The sequence below is a fragment of the Lithobates pipiens genome, unplaced genomic scaffold, assembly GCF_037356315.1.
Source record: "Lithobates pipiens isolate NorthernLeopardFrog02 unplaced genomic scaffold, aLitPip1_a1.2 Scaffold_8, whole genome shotgun sequence".
In the NCBI taxonomy this organism is placed as follows: Eukaryota; Metazoa; Chordata; class Amphibia; order Anura; family Ranidae; genus Lithobates; species Lithobates pipiens.
In genome coordinates this window covers 10772957-10793633 of record NW_027507903.1, presented here as the reverse complement: position 1 = coordinate 10793633, position 20677 = coordinate 10772957, and the positions used below count along the sequence as shown (strand labels likewise).

The window sequence follows — 20677 nt, the reverse complement described above, 5'->3', positions numbered from 1 at the left end:
AAGGTTCAGTGCTGGGACCCTTACTTTTTAATTACTTTATAAATTATATCTGGTCTGGGATCAAAAGTAACATTTCCGTCTTTGCAGATGACACCGAGCTATGCAGTGGAATAACGTCCTTACAGGATTTCTCCAATTTACAAGCCGACCTCAATGCTCTGTCTAATTGGGCAACTATGTGACAGATGAGGTTTAATGTTGATAAATGTAAAGTTGCACTTGGGGGCTAAGAATATGCATCATACATACTAGGGGGAGTACAACTGGGGGAATCCACAGTGGAGAAGGATCTGGGGGTTTTGGTAGATCATAAGCTCATAAATAACATGCAATGTCCAAGCTGCGGTTTCCAAAGCGACCAAAGTCCTTTCTTGTATTAGGAGAGGTATGGACGAGAGAGAGAAAGAGAGAGAAAGAGAGAGAAAGAGAGACAAATCTACAAATCATTAGTAAGACCTCATCTGGAATATGCAGTTCAGTTTTGGGCTCCAGTTCTCAAAAAGGATATCGGGGAACTGGAGAAAGTGCAGAGAAGGGCAACCAAACTGATAAGAAGCATGGAGGAGCTCAGCTATGAGGAAAGATTAGAGGAATTGAATTTATTCACTCTTAAGAGGAGATTAAGGGGGATCAACATGTACAAATATACAAGGGGTCCATATAGTGAACATGGCGTTGAGTTATTCACTTTAGGGTCAACAAAGAGGACAAGGGGGCACTCTTTATATCACATCTTTACATAGAGGAAAAGAGATTTCATCTCCAAATACAGAAAGGTTTCTTCACAGTAAGAGCTGTGAAAATGTGGAATCAACTCCCTCCACAGGTGGTTCTGGCCAGCTCAGTAGATTGCTTTAAAAAAGGCCTGGATATAACTGGGTACTGACATTTATAGTCAAAGTTGATCCGGGGAAAATCGGATTGTCTCTCGGGGGATCAGGGAGGAATTTTTTACCCTGCTTTAGCAAATTGGATCATGCTTTGGCTGGGTTTTTTTTGCCTTCCTCTGGATCAACTGTGGGTGATGTTTTGTGTATATGTGATTGTATGAAATTTTAATTTATTTTTATTGTTGAACTAGATGGACTTGTGTCTTTTTTTCAACCTGATTAACTATGTACCTATGATGTTGATTTTTCAAAGCAGCAGTGTTCTGTCATATTAGCAAACCTGTGACATCAGCAGGTTTGCTGCTGCTTTTAAAATTCAACATCTAAACAGATGGATTTTTAAATACTGATTTTTACTATATAAGCTCATTTTACAGTTAAAAATAAGTGTGGAATGCAAGACACCGGTGGGTGTAACAAGATGTCCGCTTGCCGCCTTCTCACTGTATCCTTACTGTGGACGAGTGCGGGGAGGGGGGAGTAGCAAGATGGCGGCGACGAAACTTCACTTCCGTTACAAATTCTGATGGCTTGCCTAATCTGACGAAACACCTGCATGAATAACTGAGCTAAAGGCAGGAAGTAAATGCTACAGGAATCATTTGCCCTTACTCAAGATGGCCACAGCTAGAAATACTAGGGGGGTGTTTTTCAAAGTGATTTTTCAGTAAAATAAAGAATGGAGGCATGGATTGGGGGGGGGGGGTGCTATGAATATTAAAAATTAAATAGCGTTTTTAATTTGTGGTGCTCAGATACAGTGCAGATCCGCTTTAAAGCGGAACTTCGGTAGTTTTTTTCAACTTTTAAGCTATTAAATCTTCTGCCTTTGTTGTTGTTTTAACTTTGGATAGTAAAACATTTTTTTCTGTCAGTAAATCCCTTATACAGTCCACTTCCCGTTTCTTGCCTGGTCATTAGCCTAGGCTTAGGACATCATGCACAGCTCTCTCTATCACTCCAGAGTTTGTCAGGAAGGGAAGTCATAAGAGGTTCTATGAGAGGCAAAGATTTTTTTATTACAAATTATGTGAGCAGACTGCAGTTCCTCTTTAACTAGTTAGCTATCACAAGGGAATGAACAAACAGTGCCAGTTTCCTTGGAGGAATCGGGAAAGACCCGGGAATCACCACAGATTCAGAAAAGGAAGGGGCCGATAAATGAAATATTTACTCGCTCCCCATCCTGAAACATCCTCAACACCCAACGAGAAAGTAAAGGAGGAAAGCTGAGGGGGGGGAGGGGGAAAGAGTGGGTGTGCCCGGCCAGCAGGGGGAATATGCGACACATGGGGTAATCACATCTGTGATATAAACCAGCTCCCATTAATATTTGTTTATTTAAGGTACTTGTATAAAGCCATCAATTTCTGCAGTGCTTATCCCAACCACGGCACTACCTGCCTGGAGTTTGCATGTTTTCCCTGTGCGAGTTTCCTCCGGGTACTCCGGTTTCCTCCCACACTCAAAAGACCTGCTGGTAGGTTAACTGGCTCCTGTCTAAATTGGTCCTAGTATATCTACTCCCTGAATACTGATAGACAAGGGGTTAAAGTGGTTGTAAATCCTAACACACCACTTTTACCTACAGGTAAGCCTATAACGAGGCTTACCTGTAGGTATTGGAAAACATCTCCTAAACCTGCACAGTTTAGGAGAGATTTACCATATACGCTTGCGCCAACGTCCTCGGCACATGCGCACCAAAGAAAGGGCACGTTCTGGGGCCCCTGCCATTGTTTCCCGCATGCGCTGGGGTGATGTCACGAGACTCCGGCCAGTCAGAACCACGGCAGGAAGAGGGGTGAAGATGAACGCAGCCACCAGCGGGGACCTCGCTGGCTTCGTTTGCAGGTGATGCATACTAGCCCATTATGCTTTGCAGGGGAATAAAGAGGAAGTTTACTTCCTCTGTAAACTATAGCAAACCGTTTCTGGCAAAGTGCATTTCAGAAAAAGTCATCTCGTACTTTTATTGTGGGAAGACCTTTTCCACCGTCTTTATGACAGAACTGCTTCCCATAACCCTTCAATAATTTCCTGGCATACTCTGAGTTCAATAATGGATGATTGCTGCTGTTATAGACGTAACTATGTCTGCAGAAGGCGACCATGGAAAAAAAAAATAGCTTCTTAAAATACCCATGATTTGCATAGTAGCCGTTTTATTTCCGGTACTTACATGAGCTAGAATCACTCCCTCGAGAGTTTTCCTGTTCCTCTTGTATATCATGTACAGCCCCCCTGCGAACTTCCTCTTTGGACAGTGAACTGTATCCCAGATCTGACTGGCCACCTAATATAAACAAAAAAATATATATATAAAATCGGTTAAAAATTTACCTATTTGGTTAACTGATCGGTTGAGCCCAGTGAGCATTGTCACCCACAGGCTTGTATTATCTCTGGGTGGGGGGGGGGGGGGGGGGGGGAGGCTCCAAAAGCAAAACAGCTTGAGGTCTGCTCATGTTTAACTAATACCACAAATCAGGGGTCCCCAGTTCATCTAGAGTTGCAACAATTTTAATCTACAGTAAAAAAAATAAAAATAATAAATGCAACAGAGAGAGTGAGACCCTTATGGGCAGTGGTCTACATCTGGAAACTTAAAGAGGAACTTCACTCGGTCGTGCAGCATTGTTTTCAGGTGACATACTCACCTGCCCAGCAGATCCAGTGTTGCCCTTCTGTGATCTGCCACCCAGGGGTGACAACACAGGTCCTGGCCGTCACGAGCCGGGTGCCTCTTCTGGGTTCAGGCAGCCAGTCTACGAGGACAAAAATGGTGCAGGGAGGGGGCTGGATGGAAAAAATATGTAAATAAGTATAAAAAGGGGGTGGGGGGCATTGGACTTCCAAATGCCATAGATGGAGGTAGGAGAGACCAGGACGGCACACATGTAAGAGTAATAAGGGAACTCTGCAGTTCCTTTTGGAAAAAATATGTAAACATATGTAAACAGAAAAAACATTTTAACTTCGGGAGCTCAGAGACTCTTCGGCTCCATTTCACACCTGAGCATAGAGCATTGACAGCTGCTGCCCTGCGCTTAAAAATTGTTTCCTTTTGCGGAGCCTTTTTGCACCGGCACCATTCATTTCAATAGGCCTCCCTCCGCTCCAAAGAAGCTCAGGTACCAAATCTTGGCACAGAGCCAAGAGCATTTGGTGATGGGCTTTTTTTTTTGGCCGTGATTCCAGTGCGTTTTATCACGCGTCAATTTGCGGCAAAATCTTAAAATCTCAAAAATTTAAGTTGCTATTAAGAAATAACGGCATTGTGAACGCGACGGAATCGCGGGCAGAATTGTGCAATTCCAGTACTCTCAGGTGTGAACGGAGCCTTATAGCGAAGCAACTAAACCCATCGATTTAAAGGAGTTGTTGTAAAGGAAGAAGGTGTTTATCTTAATTCATCCAATGCATTAAGATAAAAAAAACTTCTGTGTGTAGCAGCCCCCCCCCCCAAATCACTTATCTGAGCCCCTTCTCTCTGCAGTGATGTCCACAAGTTTCCGATGTCACAGACACTCCTGATTGGCTGAGACACATAAGCGGCGGCATTGGCTCCTGCCATCGGTCAGCCAATCAGGGGAGAGAGAGGGGCGGGGCCAGATTTGGGATCCGTGTCTGAATAGATACAGAGAGCCGACTCAGCTCGGGTGCCCCCATAGAAAGCTGCTGGCTGAGGGGAGCACGCGATAGGAGGGAGGGGCCAGGAGCACAGAAGAAGTGGCACCCGAGAAGAGGAGGATCCGAGCTGCTCTGTGCAAATTTAACTGCACAGAGGAGGCAAGTATAAAATGTTTGTTATTAAAAAAAAAAAAAAAGAAGAAAAAAAGAGCCTTTACAATCATGGTTTAAAAAAAAAAAAAAAGAAAAAACTACTTGCAATGATTTGGAATGCTCTTGCCCAGTATTCAATATTATAATAGTTTCGATTGTAGTCATTGTATGTCATGTACGCCATCACGGCCTACACATATTGTTGCACCTGACCTGGTATATGTTTGAATGGTTTCTACGGTTTTGAGATACATAGGGGGTTATTTACAAAAGGCAAGTGCACTTTGCACTACAAGTGCCCTTGGAAGTGCGGTTGCTGTAGATCTGAGGGGGGAAATCTGAAATGGGGGGAAGCTCTGCTGATTTTTTTCACCCAATCATGTGCAAGCTAAAATGCTGTTTATTTTCCGTGCATGTCCCCCCTCAGATCTACAGCAACTGCACTTCTTGTACTGCAAAGTGGATTTGCCTTTCGTAAATAAGCCCCCATTGTTTTCATTATTTGCCTTGGTATTGCAATACAAGAATAAAAATAAAAAATAAAATTTTAAATTTTTTTATTTTTACACTTTTTTTTACGATCACTTTTATTCCTATTACAAGGAATGTAAACATCCCTTGTAATAGGAATCATTCGTGACAGGTCCTCTTTATGGAGAGATGCAGGGTCAACAAGACCCCACATCTCTCCTCTAGGCTGGAAAGCATGAGATCGAGAAAACAAAATTCACTGATCTCATGCTGACAGACGCAACCGCGACTTTGTTTACTTCCGGGAACCCAGGCGTGATGTCATAACGTTGCGCCCGGTCCTCTGACAATGATAGAGATGACTGGAAATCTCTATCGTCGTCATCCGGCGACGGCCGATTCTTTCTCCGGGCCCCTGAAGGCACGGGAAAGCCTGGAGAAGCATCGGATGACGTTCCCTCCCATCGCCTATAAGAACGATCAAGCATCATGCACAGAATCATGCACAGAATCGCCAGCTGGAAAGAACGATGCCTGTAGCAAACGATGTCTCCTCTCCCCTGACAGAACAGGGATTCATGAGTTTCAACACACAAATCCCCCGTTCTAGCTCCCGTCCCCGCAATAGTGGGTGGCTGTCGCACATCGGCCACATGCATCGGGTCCCACCCCCCCCCCCCCTCGTTGTGCCGCGGGTGAGCCCCCGGCGGCCCTTAAAGGGGAAGACGTCCTCTATACGTCGTTTTGCGTGAACGTGCCACTTTCCCAACGTAGATCGGCGTGAAACAAAAAGAAGAACCCGCGCTCCAGGTGTCTACTTCCTAATGATCTCTCCCCTCTCCAGGCGTGGGAGCAGCTCAATATGCAACCATATGCAAAAATTGAACAAAAAGGTCCGGATGGGCACATTCGTGAGTGCGCCCATCCGGACCTTTTTGTTCAATTTTTGTATATCGGCGTGAGCCGGTCGGCAAGTGGTTAAGACTGCATTCACACCTGAGCCACTTTCAGCTCGTAAAACGCCAGAAAAAAGGCCCAACAAGCAAAATAACTTTCATTTAAATGGCCCCCTGTTCACATCAGAGCGTTTTGTAGCCTGAAGAAAAACGCCTGAAGCTCAAAAAAAGTGCATAAGCTTCTTCTATTGGCAGATTACAGGCGTTTTACATGGGCGACCTTTTGACCTGTGTAAAATCACGGCAAAATCGTGGTAAAAAACGCGCGACTTTCTGCCTGAAAATGCTCGGGTGTGAACGTAGAATTGTCCACCACTGTAGACAAACCGCACCACTATTCTTTCAATTCACCATATCCATTTATTTACCAAAAGGCGGTTATTATCATCATATTTGTCATTTTGTATTCTACTTAGCCATTACAGTTTAGCGCTATATTGTATGACACCTTTGGCTCATTTACTGGCATTTTGCTATAGCTGGAAAGCTCAGTGACAGCAGGAATAGTAATCCTTGCCTCAGATTTTCCCAGCTGTACCATTAGATATAACAATCCTTCCTAATTGGATACCATTAGAGTGTCTTGCAACAGAAGCCTTTGGGGGAGTTATGTGTAGGCGAGGATTTACTTCCTCGATTCTTCCCCCAGAGCACGAGCGAAGACACACACACACACACACCTGTACTGGATCTGTCATCGGCAGCATCGGCACTGATTACATCTGTACTGAACGACGGCTGCTCTGTGGGGTTCATGTCTATAGAGCTGTCCATACTTCCATGGCTGACGGCATCCAGGTCACTTCCATCTAGGAAAATAGAGAGGAAAAAGGACACAGTCACTATGCAACTCAGAACTATCCTGGCTCATTTACAGACAGAGGCAGGGGCGGACTGACCATTCGGGCACTGCCCGAGGGCCCCATGCCACTAAGGGGCCCCATCAGGGTTGCCAGCCTCAATAAAACCAGGGGCAGTATGTAAAAATCTGTGTTTTTAAAAAATCCCAAGATTATAGCTGCCCCACCTCTCCAGTACCTTTTCAGTGTGTGTATATGTATTCTGTGTATGCATATTGTGTGGCCCCATAATCTACTGCCTGGGGGCCCCATAATCTTCTCCTATTGCCCGGGGGCCCATGAGTAGTCAAGTCCGCCCCTGGACAGAGGATTACATTTTAACACGCATTTCCACTTTTGCAGTCAAATTTATTGTGTGTTCCCATTCGCACAACATGCCTAAAATGTATTTAAAAAGATACAGTACGGAAAAAGGGCGGGACTCTCCACAATGAATGGACCAATAACTCCACTGTTCTCCAACCCGGAATTTCCACCAGCAGTAACGGCATTTTATTAAATGGAACAGGTTGGAGAACACAAGACTTGTTCAGACTCTAAAAGAAGGTAAACTTCCAAAATTGCATGAATTAGGGTCCAAACATCATAATAAATGGATACAATATCATCAACTACATATCAAATTTTTGGACAGCAGTCCAGGATTGATAGACCACTAACTAAATTCCAACCATTATGAATAGAGCGAAAAAATGACCCATAAACTATGTATAATTGATAAACTTCTACTTCCTGCGGAACCCCCTAATGAAATAGCAAATATTAGAAAATGGGAAAGTGAAATAGGAGAGTCCGATAATGGCACAGTGGTGTAGTGGTTAGCACTCTCACCTAGCAGTAAGAAGGGTCACTGGTGGGGGGGCGTGTCCAAGATGGCCGACTGAGCGGACGCACTTGCTGAGAGCTCCGCCGACCATCCGCTGTAATTGACTCCTAGCCCTGCAGATACCGCTCGTGGAGCAGCTTACCCTTGTGCACACGGTCCCGGGAGGGGATGACCAAGGGCAGGGGTAGCTCCGGTTGCCGTAGGACCCCCGCATCGGCCAAATCTAAGCCGCGGCCTAACTCCGGCCTATCTCCGGACCCGAAGCCTGCGGCCCGCATGGCGTCCCCGTCGGAAGATCCGGACCCGGCGCTCTCGGAGCAGTCGAATTTTGCGGCATTGATGCAGGCTATCACCACCTGCCAATCTACCCTGACGGGGAAGATCGAATCGGTGCAGCTCGATATCAGCCTTGTCCGAAGGGATATGGATTCGTTCCGCACCCGGCTGACTGAGGCGGAGCGGCGGCTGGGTGACTCTGAGGACGTACTGCGAGATCACTCCGGGACACTCCGAACGTTGCAAACCAGGGTGAAGATACTGGAAAGTAGGGCAGAAGATTCTGAGAACAGGAATCGAAGGAATAACCTTCGCATTGTGGGACTACCTGAGGGAGCGGAAGGAGCAGATCCCCACACCTTCACGGAGAACCTGCTTCGCAAGCTCCTGCCTCAGGCACCCTTTTCAAGTTTCTTCACGGTGGAGAGGGCACACAGAATGCCTGCCGTCCGGACCATTCCGGGGGCTCCTCCACGTACCTTCATTCTTCGCCTTCTCCACTTTAGGGACCGCGATTTGGTGTTGCGGGAGGCACGCAAGGTGGAGGCTCTTACCTATGAGGGGGCGCGATTGATGATCTTCCCGGATTATTCCATTGATACCCAGAAGCTACGCCGATCATTTGACCAGGTAAAGCTGAACCTCCGCAATAGACGAATTAAGTACAGTATGTTGTTCCCGGCCCGACTTCGTGTACAAGATGGTGAGACGGTTCGTTTTTTCACATCGCCGGAAGATGCTGCGAACTGGTTGGAAACCTTGCCAAGGAACAGGGATGATCGGTGAGCTGCCCCTAGGGTGCTGTTTGTTTGCCTTCCACCTGTACCCTACATTTAATTTGAACGGAGCCCTAGCCGGACTCGATGGGCATGGGCCGGCTTGAGATCCGCTTAGTGGCAATGGCGGTGTTTTACCACTTTATTTCCAGTTTGACTGTCTATACTGTGCCTGAGCCTACTCTGACTATGACTTTCCTTTGTTGGTGGCGATTTGCTCCCTTTGTTTTGCAACAGTTTTTCTTTCAAGAATCTGCCCCCGGCTACGGCCGGGTGAACTGAACTTAGTCTATCATGCCTCTGCAGGGCCCTTTTATCCGACAAATGGACTGGGCTGGACTTGCGGTGCTCAGACGGTTGCACTCATGGTGCTCATCTTTTCATGCATCCCCATGGTTATTACCAGGGCGGTTTGGTTTGGGGTTAGGACACACCGAAGTTTGGGGGGTGGTGTCGGGGTGGGGGGTGGGAGGGGGGGGGTTTCGGGTATTGTGTTCAGGACATTCTTTTGTAAGTATTATTCTCTATGTATATCTGTGTTGCTGAGGTCTGATTCTTGGTATAGTTTTGATGTGTCAGGGGAGGAATTTTGGAAATGTCTATTTACTGATGTGGGGGGGGGAGGTTCTTTGGGGGGTGGGGGGGTTTGGATTTGTGGGCTGTTGGGGGGTCTCCTGGGTGCTGGGTTGTGGTTTCTGGGGGGCCGTGTCCACTTCTGTGAGATGAGTCTATGGCTCCTTTAACCATTCTGTCCTGGAACGTGCGAGGCCTCAACTCGAGGCTCAAACGTTCCCTGGTTTTCACGTATCTTAAGCGATACTCTCCACAGATTTGTATACTGCAGGAGACTCATCTGGCGGGTGGAAGGACGCTGGCCCTTAAGAAACCCTGGGTTGGGGCATATTATCATTCTACCTACTCTGTGTATGCTAGGGGGGTCAGTGTTCTGGTGCACAGGTCTCTTCAATTTAACCTATTGGATCTCCATTTGGATCCGGGTGGCAGGTATGTGGTGATCCATGCCATGTGTAATGGATTGGAGATGCTGCTGCTGGGTGTTTATGTTCCCCCGCCGGCTACCATGGAGCTCCTTAACAAATTGACCCCTATCATGGCACTGTACCCAGGTGCTGCTATTTTGATGGCGGGTGACTTTAATATGACCCCGAACCCCTCCCTAGATAGGTTTCGGGGGGGGGTGGGTCAGAGCTCCCCACTTATGACCTGGATGGATCTCTACGGGCTCACTGATATCTGGCGGTGGAAACATCCTACTGACAAGCAGTACACGTGCCACTCTGCCACTTATGCTTCTTTTTCAAGGATTGATCTGCTGCTGGCTGACGCTTTGCTACTGCCCCGCACGGTTGGTGTGGAGGTCCTGCCTAGGGGTATTTCAGACCACGCTCCCGTGCTGCTGCGGCTAGAGGTGGGCCCCACTTTGGGCCCCGCCATGTGGCGGCTTTCCGGGTATTGGGTGGCGGACGAGCGGGTTGCCCCGGAGGTGGAGGGGGAATTGGGTGCTTACTGGGGGGTAAATGCTGGTACCGCGACGTCCACGGTGCTCTGGGACGCTTTTAAGGCCTATGCCAGGGGTCAGTATCAGACTGCCATTTCCAAGGCCAGGAAACATTCTAGGTTGGCGCTGGCGGAGGCGGAGAGGAGGGCGCAGGAGCTTGAGAGAGCGTACACGCTAGGGGGTGGCGGAGCCTCCTATTCTGCCTTGCAGTCGATACACAGGGAGATTGCTTTGCTCAGGACAGAGGGTAGTAGGAAGATTTTGTTGGCCCAATCGCAACGCATTTTTGAACAGGGGGAAAAGACGGGCAGACTTTTGGCCTGGTTGGCTAGGGAGAGGGCTTCTGTGGCGCATATCGCCAGGATCAGAGGAGAACATGATGAGGTGATCTCAGACCCCTCTCAAATTAACGACCGATTTGTACAATTTTATAAGGCCCTTTATGCTCCTAGGGAGGTTTTTACTCTGGAAGCACTTGGTCACTTTTTGGACCGGGTTGACTTCCCGCAGCTCTCTGATGAGGACCGTACCCGCCTGGAGGGCCCGATCTCTCTTGAGGAGGTTCAGGCGGCTATTGTCTCCCTCAAGAGCTCAAAAACGCCGGGCCCGGATGGCCTGCCGGCAGAGTTCTATAAAACGCACGCTGATACACTTGCGCCGCGATTTCACGCCCTACTCCGTACTATGCTAACTGAAGGGAGTCTGCCCCCCACGATGTCCGAGGCGGTGATAGTCGTTATCCCTAAACCGAATAAGGACCCTGAGTGCTGTTCCTCCTATCGCCCAATTTCTCTGCTTAATGTCGATGCGAAGGTAGTGGCAAAGATTTTGGCAAATCGGCTTAACTCTGTTATTTTGACCCTGGTTCATGGTGATCAAACGGGCTTTATGCCGGGCAAGGGCACTGACATTAACATTAGGCGCCTCTATACCCACGTTTCTAGGGCTAGGGCGGGACAGGGACAGGGAGTGGTTGCGTCGCTCGACGCAGAAAAAGCGTTCGACTCTGTCGAATGGCAATTTCTCTGGGGAGTTTTGGAGCGCTTTCGCTTTGGCCCTAAATTTATTTCCTGGATTCGGCTGCTTTATAATCACCCCGTGGCCAGAGTCCGAACCAACGGTGCGGTATCGGAGGAGTTCGCGTTGGGTAGAGGTACGAGACAGGGGTGCCCTCTGTCCCCTGGCCTCTTTGCACTAGCCATAGAGCCCCTGGCCATTCTTTTACGGGCATCGGAGGCATTTGTGGGGCTGCGAGTGGGTCCCCTTGAAGAAAAAATTTCGCTGTATGCGGACGATGCACTTCTTTACCTACCTGATGCATCTGTCTCCTTGCAGAGGGCCTTGGGTATTATGGAGGAATTCGCTTCCTTCTCGGGAATTAGAATTAATTGGGATAAATCCTTGTTGTTCTCACTCCCTCAGGATCCTCGTGCTGAAGTAACGCCGACGCCACTGAAATTTGTTCAGGGGTTCCGTTACTTGGGGATTCTGGTGCGAGGAGATCCTAAGCTCTATCTAGCTGACAACGTATACCCTATCTTAGACGACCTGACTGTTAGATGCCAGATGTGGAAGTCTTTGCCCTTGTCACCGGTGGGTAGAATTAACCTCTTGAAGATGACCTTTTTGCCAAAGTTCTTGTATGTTTTTCGGAACACCCCTACCCCGATCCCGAATTCTTTTTTCCTCAGGGCAGACCGGGTGATCAATACGTTTATTTGGGCTGGAGCTGTGCCCAGGGTGGGGAGGCTGGCCCTCCAGCTGCCTCTCTCGGCTGGGGGCCTGGCCTTGCCATGCCTGAAACAATATTATTGGGCAGCGGTACTGGTGACAGTGCGGTGGTGGTTTGTACAATCGAGATCCAATCCGTCGGTTAACCTAGAGGCGGCCATCCTGGGGTCTTATGCTGCGCTTAGTAATTTGGTATTTAGGGGCCCTAAAGCTCACCCTATGGTCACGTCGAATATGGCGGCGACGGTGCGTGTGTGGATGCAGGTGTCGAGGAAACTTAATGGTCCTTTGGAGGTCTCACCCCATACGCCGCTGTGGGGCAATCCACAATTGAGCCATTTCAAATCTATCCCGGATCCTGCCCTGTGGGCCAAATATGGCATCACGACCATACAGCAGATTATGCCTAGGGGGGTCCTCCTAAACTTTGATACCCTCAAGAGGGAGTTTGGGCTGTCGAATAAGATGTTTTTTCGATACCTGCAGCTGCGCCATGCGTCGCGGGCCCAATTCCCTGCCCCAATCTCGGTCTGCTCGAACCAAATTGAAAAGTTTCTCATATCCAAATATGCGGATCGGGTCCTCTCCTCCCTGTACCTTAGGCTCTCCATTTCGGAACCCGAGACGGAGTCTGCGCTTTTTCGCAAATGGAGGTCTGATCTTCCATCACTGGACGAGGAGGACTGGCAGGAGGGCATCCAGAATTACATTCCCCGGGTGATCTCTGCGCGCGACAGATTCATTCAACTGAAGTTTCTTCATAGGGCATACTACACTCCACAGAGACTTTCGAGAATATACCCACTAAGCTCAGATCGATGTCCGAAATGTGGTGTGGAGGTTGGGACATTTATGCATGTGGTGTGGGAATGCCCAGCTATTCAGACCTTCTGGAGGGGGGTGGTGGGGGTGCTGAATTCGGTGGGGGGCCTCTCGGTGGGGCTGGACCCTGTGGTCCTGCTGTTGGGGGTATGTGACAGAGTAGTGGTGGGTACATATAGACAATTGTTTGTATTTTATGCGGCCTTTTATGCCAGGAAGACTATTCTCCTTAACTGGAAGAGGGCGGACCCCCCTGGGATTTCACAATGGAAAGGGTTGATTGACTCCGCTCTTCCACTATATAAGTTGACGTACATGAGTCGTAAGTGCCCGTCCAAATTTGATAAGATTTGGGGGTCTTGGGTGGGAGTGTAGATGGGTCACTAGCGGGATGGGTGGTTGTGGGTTTCGGGATGTTCTCCTGTATTTACTTGATCATTACTGAATGCTGCGGGCAAAATGCGGTAATGCTGTGAATTGTTTATCACTATGAGCTATTTCTGGATATTTGGCTTTTGCTCTCTTTCCCCCCTTCCCCCCTCCCCCCCCTCTTCCTCTTCCCCTTCTTTTTCCCTTTTGCCTTATTTCCTCTCCTATACCTTTTGACCTTCATCAGCTAATTTGTAAGTCTGTTTAACCGATTGTACACTGAACACTTTGTTATGTTGTGTTGTGCAATGCGCTGTTGTATTGTACCAATGTTTGTTCATTCATTTAATGGTGATAAATAAAAACTTACCTGTTAAAAAAAAAAAGAAGGGTCACTGGTTCAAATCCCAACCACAACACTACCTGCCTGGAGTTTTCATGTTCTCCCTGTGCCTGCGTGGGTTTCCTCCGGGTACTCCGGTTTCCTCCCACACTCCAAAGACATGCAGGTAGGTTAATTGGCTTCTGTCCAAAATTGGCCCTAGTATATGAATGGGGACCTTGGATTGTGGGCACCTTGAGGGTAGGGACCGTTGTAAGTGTGCGATGTACAGGGATAGGGGCAATTGTAGACACTCACTCAGGTTGAACTGGATGGACTGGTGTCTTTATTCAACCTTACTAACTATGAAACTATGAAGCTAATAGAATGGGATAAAGCATTTTTATCAACAAATTAATCGTGGTAGTCAAGCATCAAGAACGCAATTCTAAAAATTTGATGAGATGGTACTGGAGCCCAGTAGATTTAAATAAGATAAATAAAGATAATACAAAAAAAAAAAAAAAAACATTGGAGATGCTTAAGGGATAAAAGGAACAAATGACACATATTTGGTATGAATGTCATGCGGTGAAGGAATTCTGGTATAAAATATTCGAAATATACAAACTGCCATCTGGAAAGGAGATGCAACAAAGCGTAAAGGTCTCGATATCGTCTAGAATACCTGGATCATTGAAATTTATAAATACGGACATACTTCACCATATGATAAATGCAGCTTGAAAATGGAGAAAAATAAATGGCCCTACCCGCACGCCGCCACCGATCTGCCTCCATGGGAGGCACCAGCTGTAATGACCGTCCTCTCAGGTGACAGTTCTTTTATAACTGAGGGCGGGGCCACGCGGTGACGTCTCCCCTCTCTGACGCACGGGGAAAAAGAACTGTCACCTGAGAGGACGGTCAATGCGACGTGTGTCACCCATGGAGGCGGACTGGGTGCGGCGTGGGATTTTTTTTTTCCGGGTCCGTCAGCGGAGGAGAAGATGAATGGACTTCGTGGGGCATTTTTCGTTTTTTAATAAAGGACTTGTCCCAAAGTGTGTCTTGTGGTTTTTTAACAATTTGACAAATTTTTTGTGAAATGGTACAATGTACCCGTTACCATTTTAAACGGGAGGGGGGGCAGGATCTGGGGGTCCCCAGATTCCGATAAGCCCCCCACAGACCCTCCACAACCACCAGGCAAGGGTTGTGGGGATGAGGCGATAAGGGATACTTGACTGGTGAACGTATTTAAAAAAAAAAAAAAAAAAAAAAAAAATTCATTTTTTAAAAACTTTTTTTTTTTACTTTTCCTTCTTTTCTTGGTCTATTTTTTTGTTTACATTCTGTCATCAGAATAACTCAGCGTCGCCATTGTGGCTTGCCTAGGGAGACTTGAATATTTATTTTATTTCTGTAATGCCACGTACACACGATCGGAATTCTCGATGAAAAAGCTCTGATGGTTTTCCCGACGGAATTCCACTCAAGCTGTCTTGCCTACACACGGTCACAACTAATTCCGATCGTTTAGAATGCGGTGACGTACAACACGTACGACGGGACTAGAAAAAGGAAGTTCAATAGCCAGTAGCCAATAGCTTCCGTCTCGTAGATGAATCTGAGCATGCGTGATTTTTGGCGTGTCGGAATTACATACACACGATCGTAATTCTCGACAAAATGGAGACTCGATAATCCTTATACACACGATCGGAATGTCCGATAGAACGTTTTTTCCATAGGGAAAATTGAGAACATGCTCTTCATTTTTGGCTGGCGGAAATTCGGACAGCTAAACTCCGATGGAGCGTACACACACGGTCGCATTTTCCGATGAAAAGCTCTCATTGGTCTTTTTCTGTCCGGAATTCCGATCATGTGTACGTGGCATTAGAGTTGTTAACAATTCAATAGGTGGAGCTTTCCATACTCCCCACATTGAGGGTCCAGAATACAGCATCTAAAAAGGGTACACTGCAATTTTTTTTTTTTTATGCTATGTGAACGAGGACGTGTGACAAATATAAAGTAATAGTCAAGCCCCATACACACCATCAGATTTTCTGCTGGTTTTTGTCTTCAGATTTACCAACACAATGTAGTGGAAGGGTCTGCCTAATGGCATACAGATTGAAACTCCTAAGGTTAGACCTCATATTAAGACAATCAGATAGTGTGTGTATGGAGCTTTATCCCAATCTAGCTTCGAAAACGGAAAATACACTTTAAAAAGGGTTGTAAAGGTTTGTGTTTTTTTCACCTTAATGCATCCTTATGCATTAAGGTGAAAAAACACCTGTCAGTGACCGGCTCCCCAGCCCCCCCCCCTTTTTACTTACCTGACCACTCGAACTTGACCCACGGGAACTTGCTCTCTCTCTCTGCCCGGGGGTTTTCGGCTGTTGATTGGATAGATTGGCTGTCAATCAAATCCAATAACGTGAGCGCCGGGGGGCGGGGCAAAGTACTGCATTCGGGAGAGCGCCTGCAAGGTAATCCCTTCGGGAGAGCGCTTCTCCCGGGGTGGGGTTATCTGATGTGGGGAGGAGCCGCCGAGGGACCCCAGAAGACAAGGTTTGGGGCCACTCTGTGCAAAACGAGCTGCACAGTGGAGCATAGCATGACATGTTTGTTTTTCTTACATTTTTTTTTAAACAAACCTTTACATATGCTTTAAGTCAGTACTATAGCACAAAAATGAACCATAAAGCGTATTTCACATTCGGGTGTCCTTCTAAACCAGTCAGCATGAAGACAAATAAATACCTGAAAGCGTCGTATGAGGTGCTAAGGAATGTTGTTTTTTCAAGGCTCTCTTAAATTGGGCAACTCCATGAAGTACATTCCTGACCTTTATCCACAGGAAGTAACCCCCTCGGTTCCCAGAGGGCCACACACTCTCCAGAACAGCCTGTGCAGGAACAGTTTGAAAACATATTTAGACACTTTTTTTTGGCAGTTTCTATGTTCTACATCTGACGGGGGGGGGGGAGTAAAAGGAACCACTTAGGGACAATATGACAAAAGCACACAACCGGATTCTGTTTGGGAACATTCAGTCCACTGCAAGCTAACATGGTTAACATAAGCTTTGCATACACCGCTGCTAAACATACTGTTCCTCCAAGTCATCTACTTGTTAAGAGGATTCATGAAACCCATCCAGGACCTTGTGTTGTGAAGTGTAGCACAGCTATAACGACCCCTTAAACACTGGGGGCACTTTACAGACGTTTTAGCGATAAAAATAGCGCCTGAAAAGCACCTCTCATACCTCCCCTTTTCTGCAAGCGGCATCTTTGTGGGCAGTGCGGGAGCGGTGTATACAGCGCTCCTCCACCACCCCTGCCCATTGAAATGAAGCCTGCAAACCGCTTTGGCAGCGCCGCAACATGGGCACTATCAACCCCTTTATTCGCCCGCTAGCGGGGGTTAAAAGTGCGTCCCCCCCACCCACTAGTGCCCAAAAGTGCCGCTATAAACAGCAGTAAAGTCCGCACTGCCCCAGTGTAAAAGGGGTCTAAAAAAGGTCAGGGTTCCTGTATGTGAGCGTTTCATTTCCAAAACTCTATGGATCTGTTTTGTAAAATATTTTTTTGAAACATGGAAGATACATTTTTATTGTTCAATTTTTTAACCACTTGCTTACTCGACACTTATACCCCCCCTTCCTTGCCAGGCCAATTGTCGCATTTTGAAGGACAATTGCATGGTCATGCAACACTGTACCCATATGACTTTTTTTTTTTAAAGATGGATAGATTTTTTCTTTTGGTGGTATGTAAATCAGCACTGGGGTTTATATATTTTTTTGCTAAACAAAAGCAAAAAAGGAACATTTTGGAAAAAAACGTAGTTTCCGTTAAATAAATTTTCTTTAGCATTGATGGCACTGAACAATTATCAGGACACGGATGATCAGTGCCCTGTTTATCCGCATGCATGTCCCCATCAGGATTGCCAGTTAAACTAGCAATTCTGTTTACACTGTGATCAGCTGTGATTGGACACAGCTGATCACGTGGTAAAAAGCCTCCCGTTATTGGCCCTCTACCAGGATCTGTAATTGGCAGTGTCTGAAGGGCACAGTGAACAAAGAGCACGCCAGATGCCAGCTTGGGGGGGGGGGAAGGTGCATGTGTGGTTCTGGGAGGATGCCTACGGACTCCCTCCCGAAACAGAGCCACGCTGTAGCCATTTTTCGGCTATAGCGCAGTTATAAAGTGGTTAAAGGCCAAGCCTAGGTTCACACTAGTGCATTTTTAGCTGCTTTTTAGTGCAGCTGCAGTGAAAATTGGTGCGATTTTTATAGGTTTTGAATGCAAGTTTTTACTACTGCAACTTATCCCTGCTGTCAGCCAGCAGGGATAAGTCATTGGCTGTTAAGCAGTCGGCACCCGCCGCCTTTGGAACTTTAGTGATTTTTTTTTATCTTTCCATCTATTAAATCTTCTGCCCTTGTTGTTGCTTTAACTTTGGATAGCAAAACATTTTTTTTCTGCCAGTAAAACCCTTATACAGCCCACTTCCTGTTTCTTGTCTGGTCATTAGCCTAGACCAGTGATGACGAACCTTGGCACTCCAGATGTTTTGGAACTACATTTCCCATGATGCTCATGCACTCTGTAGTGTAGTTGAGCATCATGGGAAATGTAGTTCCAAAACATCTGGGGTGCCAAGGTTCGATATCACTGGCCTAGACTTATGCCATCATGCACAGCTCTCTCTCTTGTGAGAGTTTTCCAGGAAGGAAGGAAGGAAGGAGGGGGGGGGGGGGTATGAGTCATAAGAAGGCCAATGAGAGCTGCAGAGCTGGAGGCGTGTGTGTAAATCCAGGAAGTGAACAGGCAGCAGCTTCAGCTGCCCACAGTTAAAGTGGATGCAGCCAGACTCAGCGGAGGGAGATTTCTACAGCGTATTTGGCAAGTACAGAATGACAGTATATATAAAATAAATATGCAAAGTGGATGGAGGGAAGCTTTTATCAGATGTTTTTATCACAAATTATGTGAGCGGACTGCAGTTCCTCTTTAACAATGATGAGTTATCCTTGCTGTCAGCAGGGGATTCCCCAATGACAGCACAACGTAAACAAAACAGCCAGCACTGGGGAAAAAAATTAAAATAAAAAAACCCAAATCAATTCCAGGCCTTTTTCTGAGCATGCAGCCCAGCAGGCCAGTAAAAGGAGAGGAAAAAGTGAGTTTACCCCCCCCCCCCCCCCCCAACCCCAACCCATACCAGGCCACATGCCTGAGGAGGTGCAGCAGGGATGACTCATCGTTGTTAGGAAGCCACACTTGTGCCATTCCTTTAGAGCCGTGCCATAATCAGTGATGTCATCGCCAGCTCGGCCATTCATATTGCCGAAGCCCGTGAACCCAGGAAAGACAACCGGGTGAAGATGGAAGCGCCTTCAGCGCCCCTGGAGGGCTTAGTTTTCAGGTAAGCGTCATAATATGCTAGTATGCAATTCGTTTTCAGGCAAGTGTCATAATGTGCTAGTATGCGAAGCATACTAGCATATTATGACTTAACCGCTTGCCGACCAGCCAGCATCATTATACTGCAGCAGGTTGCCCCCCCCACCCCCCGTGTGAATAGCCGTAGGTGTAAGTCGGCCTCTTTAAGAGCAACAGGGGGAGCGAGCGCATGGCCGCGGTGCGACGCCGGAGCTGTTGTGCCTGACCAGTGGCCGGAATATCTGCCGGCCACCCGCAATTGCTCCACAGAGAGCCAGATCCCCTCTGACAGGAGAGTAGAGAGAGATCTGTTGTTCCTAGTGATCAGGAACAGCAATCTTTTTCCTCCTCCGTTCAGCCCCCCCCCCCTCCCCCCCAGTTAGAAACACCTCCCTAGGGAACACTTAACCCCTCGATTGCCCCTAGTGTTAAGCCCTTCCCTCCCAGTGACATTTATACAGTAATCAGTGGCTATTTTTAGCTCTGATCGCTGTACAAATGTCCGTGGTCACAAAAAAGTCCCAAAAGTGTCCGATCTGTCCGTAGCAGTCCTGATAAAAATCGCAGACCACCACCATTACTTGTGCAAACCAATCAATATACGCTTATTGCAATTTTTTTTTACCGAAAATATGTAGAAGAATACATATTGGCCTAAACAGTTTTTTTTGGGGGGGGGGGGGGGGGGGGGGGGGTATTATTTCAAAAATTTAAAACAACGGGTATTTTTTTCAAAATGGACGCTTTTTTTGTTTATAGCGGAAAATAATTAAAAAAATATATATACACATATATATATATATATATATATATATATATATATATATAAACAAAAAAAAAAATATCGAACAGGTCATCAAATACCACCAAAAGAAAGCTCTATTTGTTGGGAAAAAAAAAAAAGGACGTTAATTTTGTTTGAGTTGCAAAAAATAAATAAATAGCACCTTGCTATGATGTAGTTGTTATCAGGCCTACTTACCTTATTATAGTAACCATAAGTGATTGCATTTGGTTGAACTCCGGCTTTCTTCATTTCGAACAGAACTTTGACAGCAAGGACGGGCTGCCCATACTGGCCACACAGCTGCATGAGGACGCGGTAGCAGACCTGCCACACACAAATATGTACACCATAAGTATTTATGGAAGATGCAAGTATACAAAAAAAGAAAAGACCAAAAAAATAAAAATAATTCTGAAAAATAAAAAAAATAAAAAGACAACACACTTCTGTTGCTCATCAATATTGAATTATTTGTACAACCAAACCAACAGATCTGTCACCCAGGATTTTTTATTTTTTTTTAAAGTCTCCAACATTTTAAGAAGACAACAGTGTGCTCCTAATTTAGCACTGAGCAAACATTCCAGGGAGGGGGAAATAAGGTAGACACTTTACTGGGATTGGCTGATAATCAAGGTTTTTAGCATCTATTAGCTGTATCTATGGTCAAAATGGTTAAAAATTCTATATTCATATCCACATTGCACTTCAATTATTTCTATCAGACTCCTATTAATCTGAACACTCCTGAACTTTGCAAGCTTACTTTGTGAAAATCCCACACATTTATTTACTTATAATCTGGGACATGT

At 46.5% G+C, this 20677-nt stretch overlaps 1 protein-coding gene across 8 annotated transcripts in view; it reads right to left on the bottom strand.

Annotated features, from left to right (window-relative positions):
* Positions 1–20677, bottom strand: part of LOC143961332 (C-myc promoter-binding protein-like) — a 250429-nt gene that overhangs the window by 38602 nt on the left and 191150 nt on the right. For 7 of the 8 annotated variants that reach the window (XM_077470587.1, XM_077470588.1, XM_077470593.1 and 4 more), the window contains 4 exons: positions 20061–20189; positions 16383–16527; positions 6784–6912; positions 3073–3186 (listed from right to left, as the gene is read on the bottom strand). In XM_077470587.1, the coding sequence (XP_077326713.1) occupies positions 3073–3186; positions 6784–6912; positions 16383–16527; positions 20061–20189 (517 nt within the window). The remainder of the gene's footprint in view (positions 1–3072; positions 3187–6783; positions 6913–16382; positions 16528–20060; positions 20190–20677) is intronic. The other variant, XM_077470594.1, reaches the window with a different exon arrangement.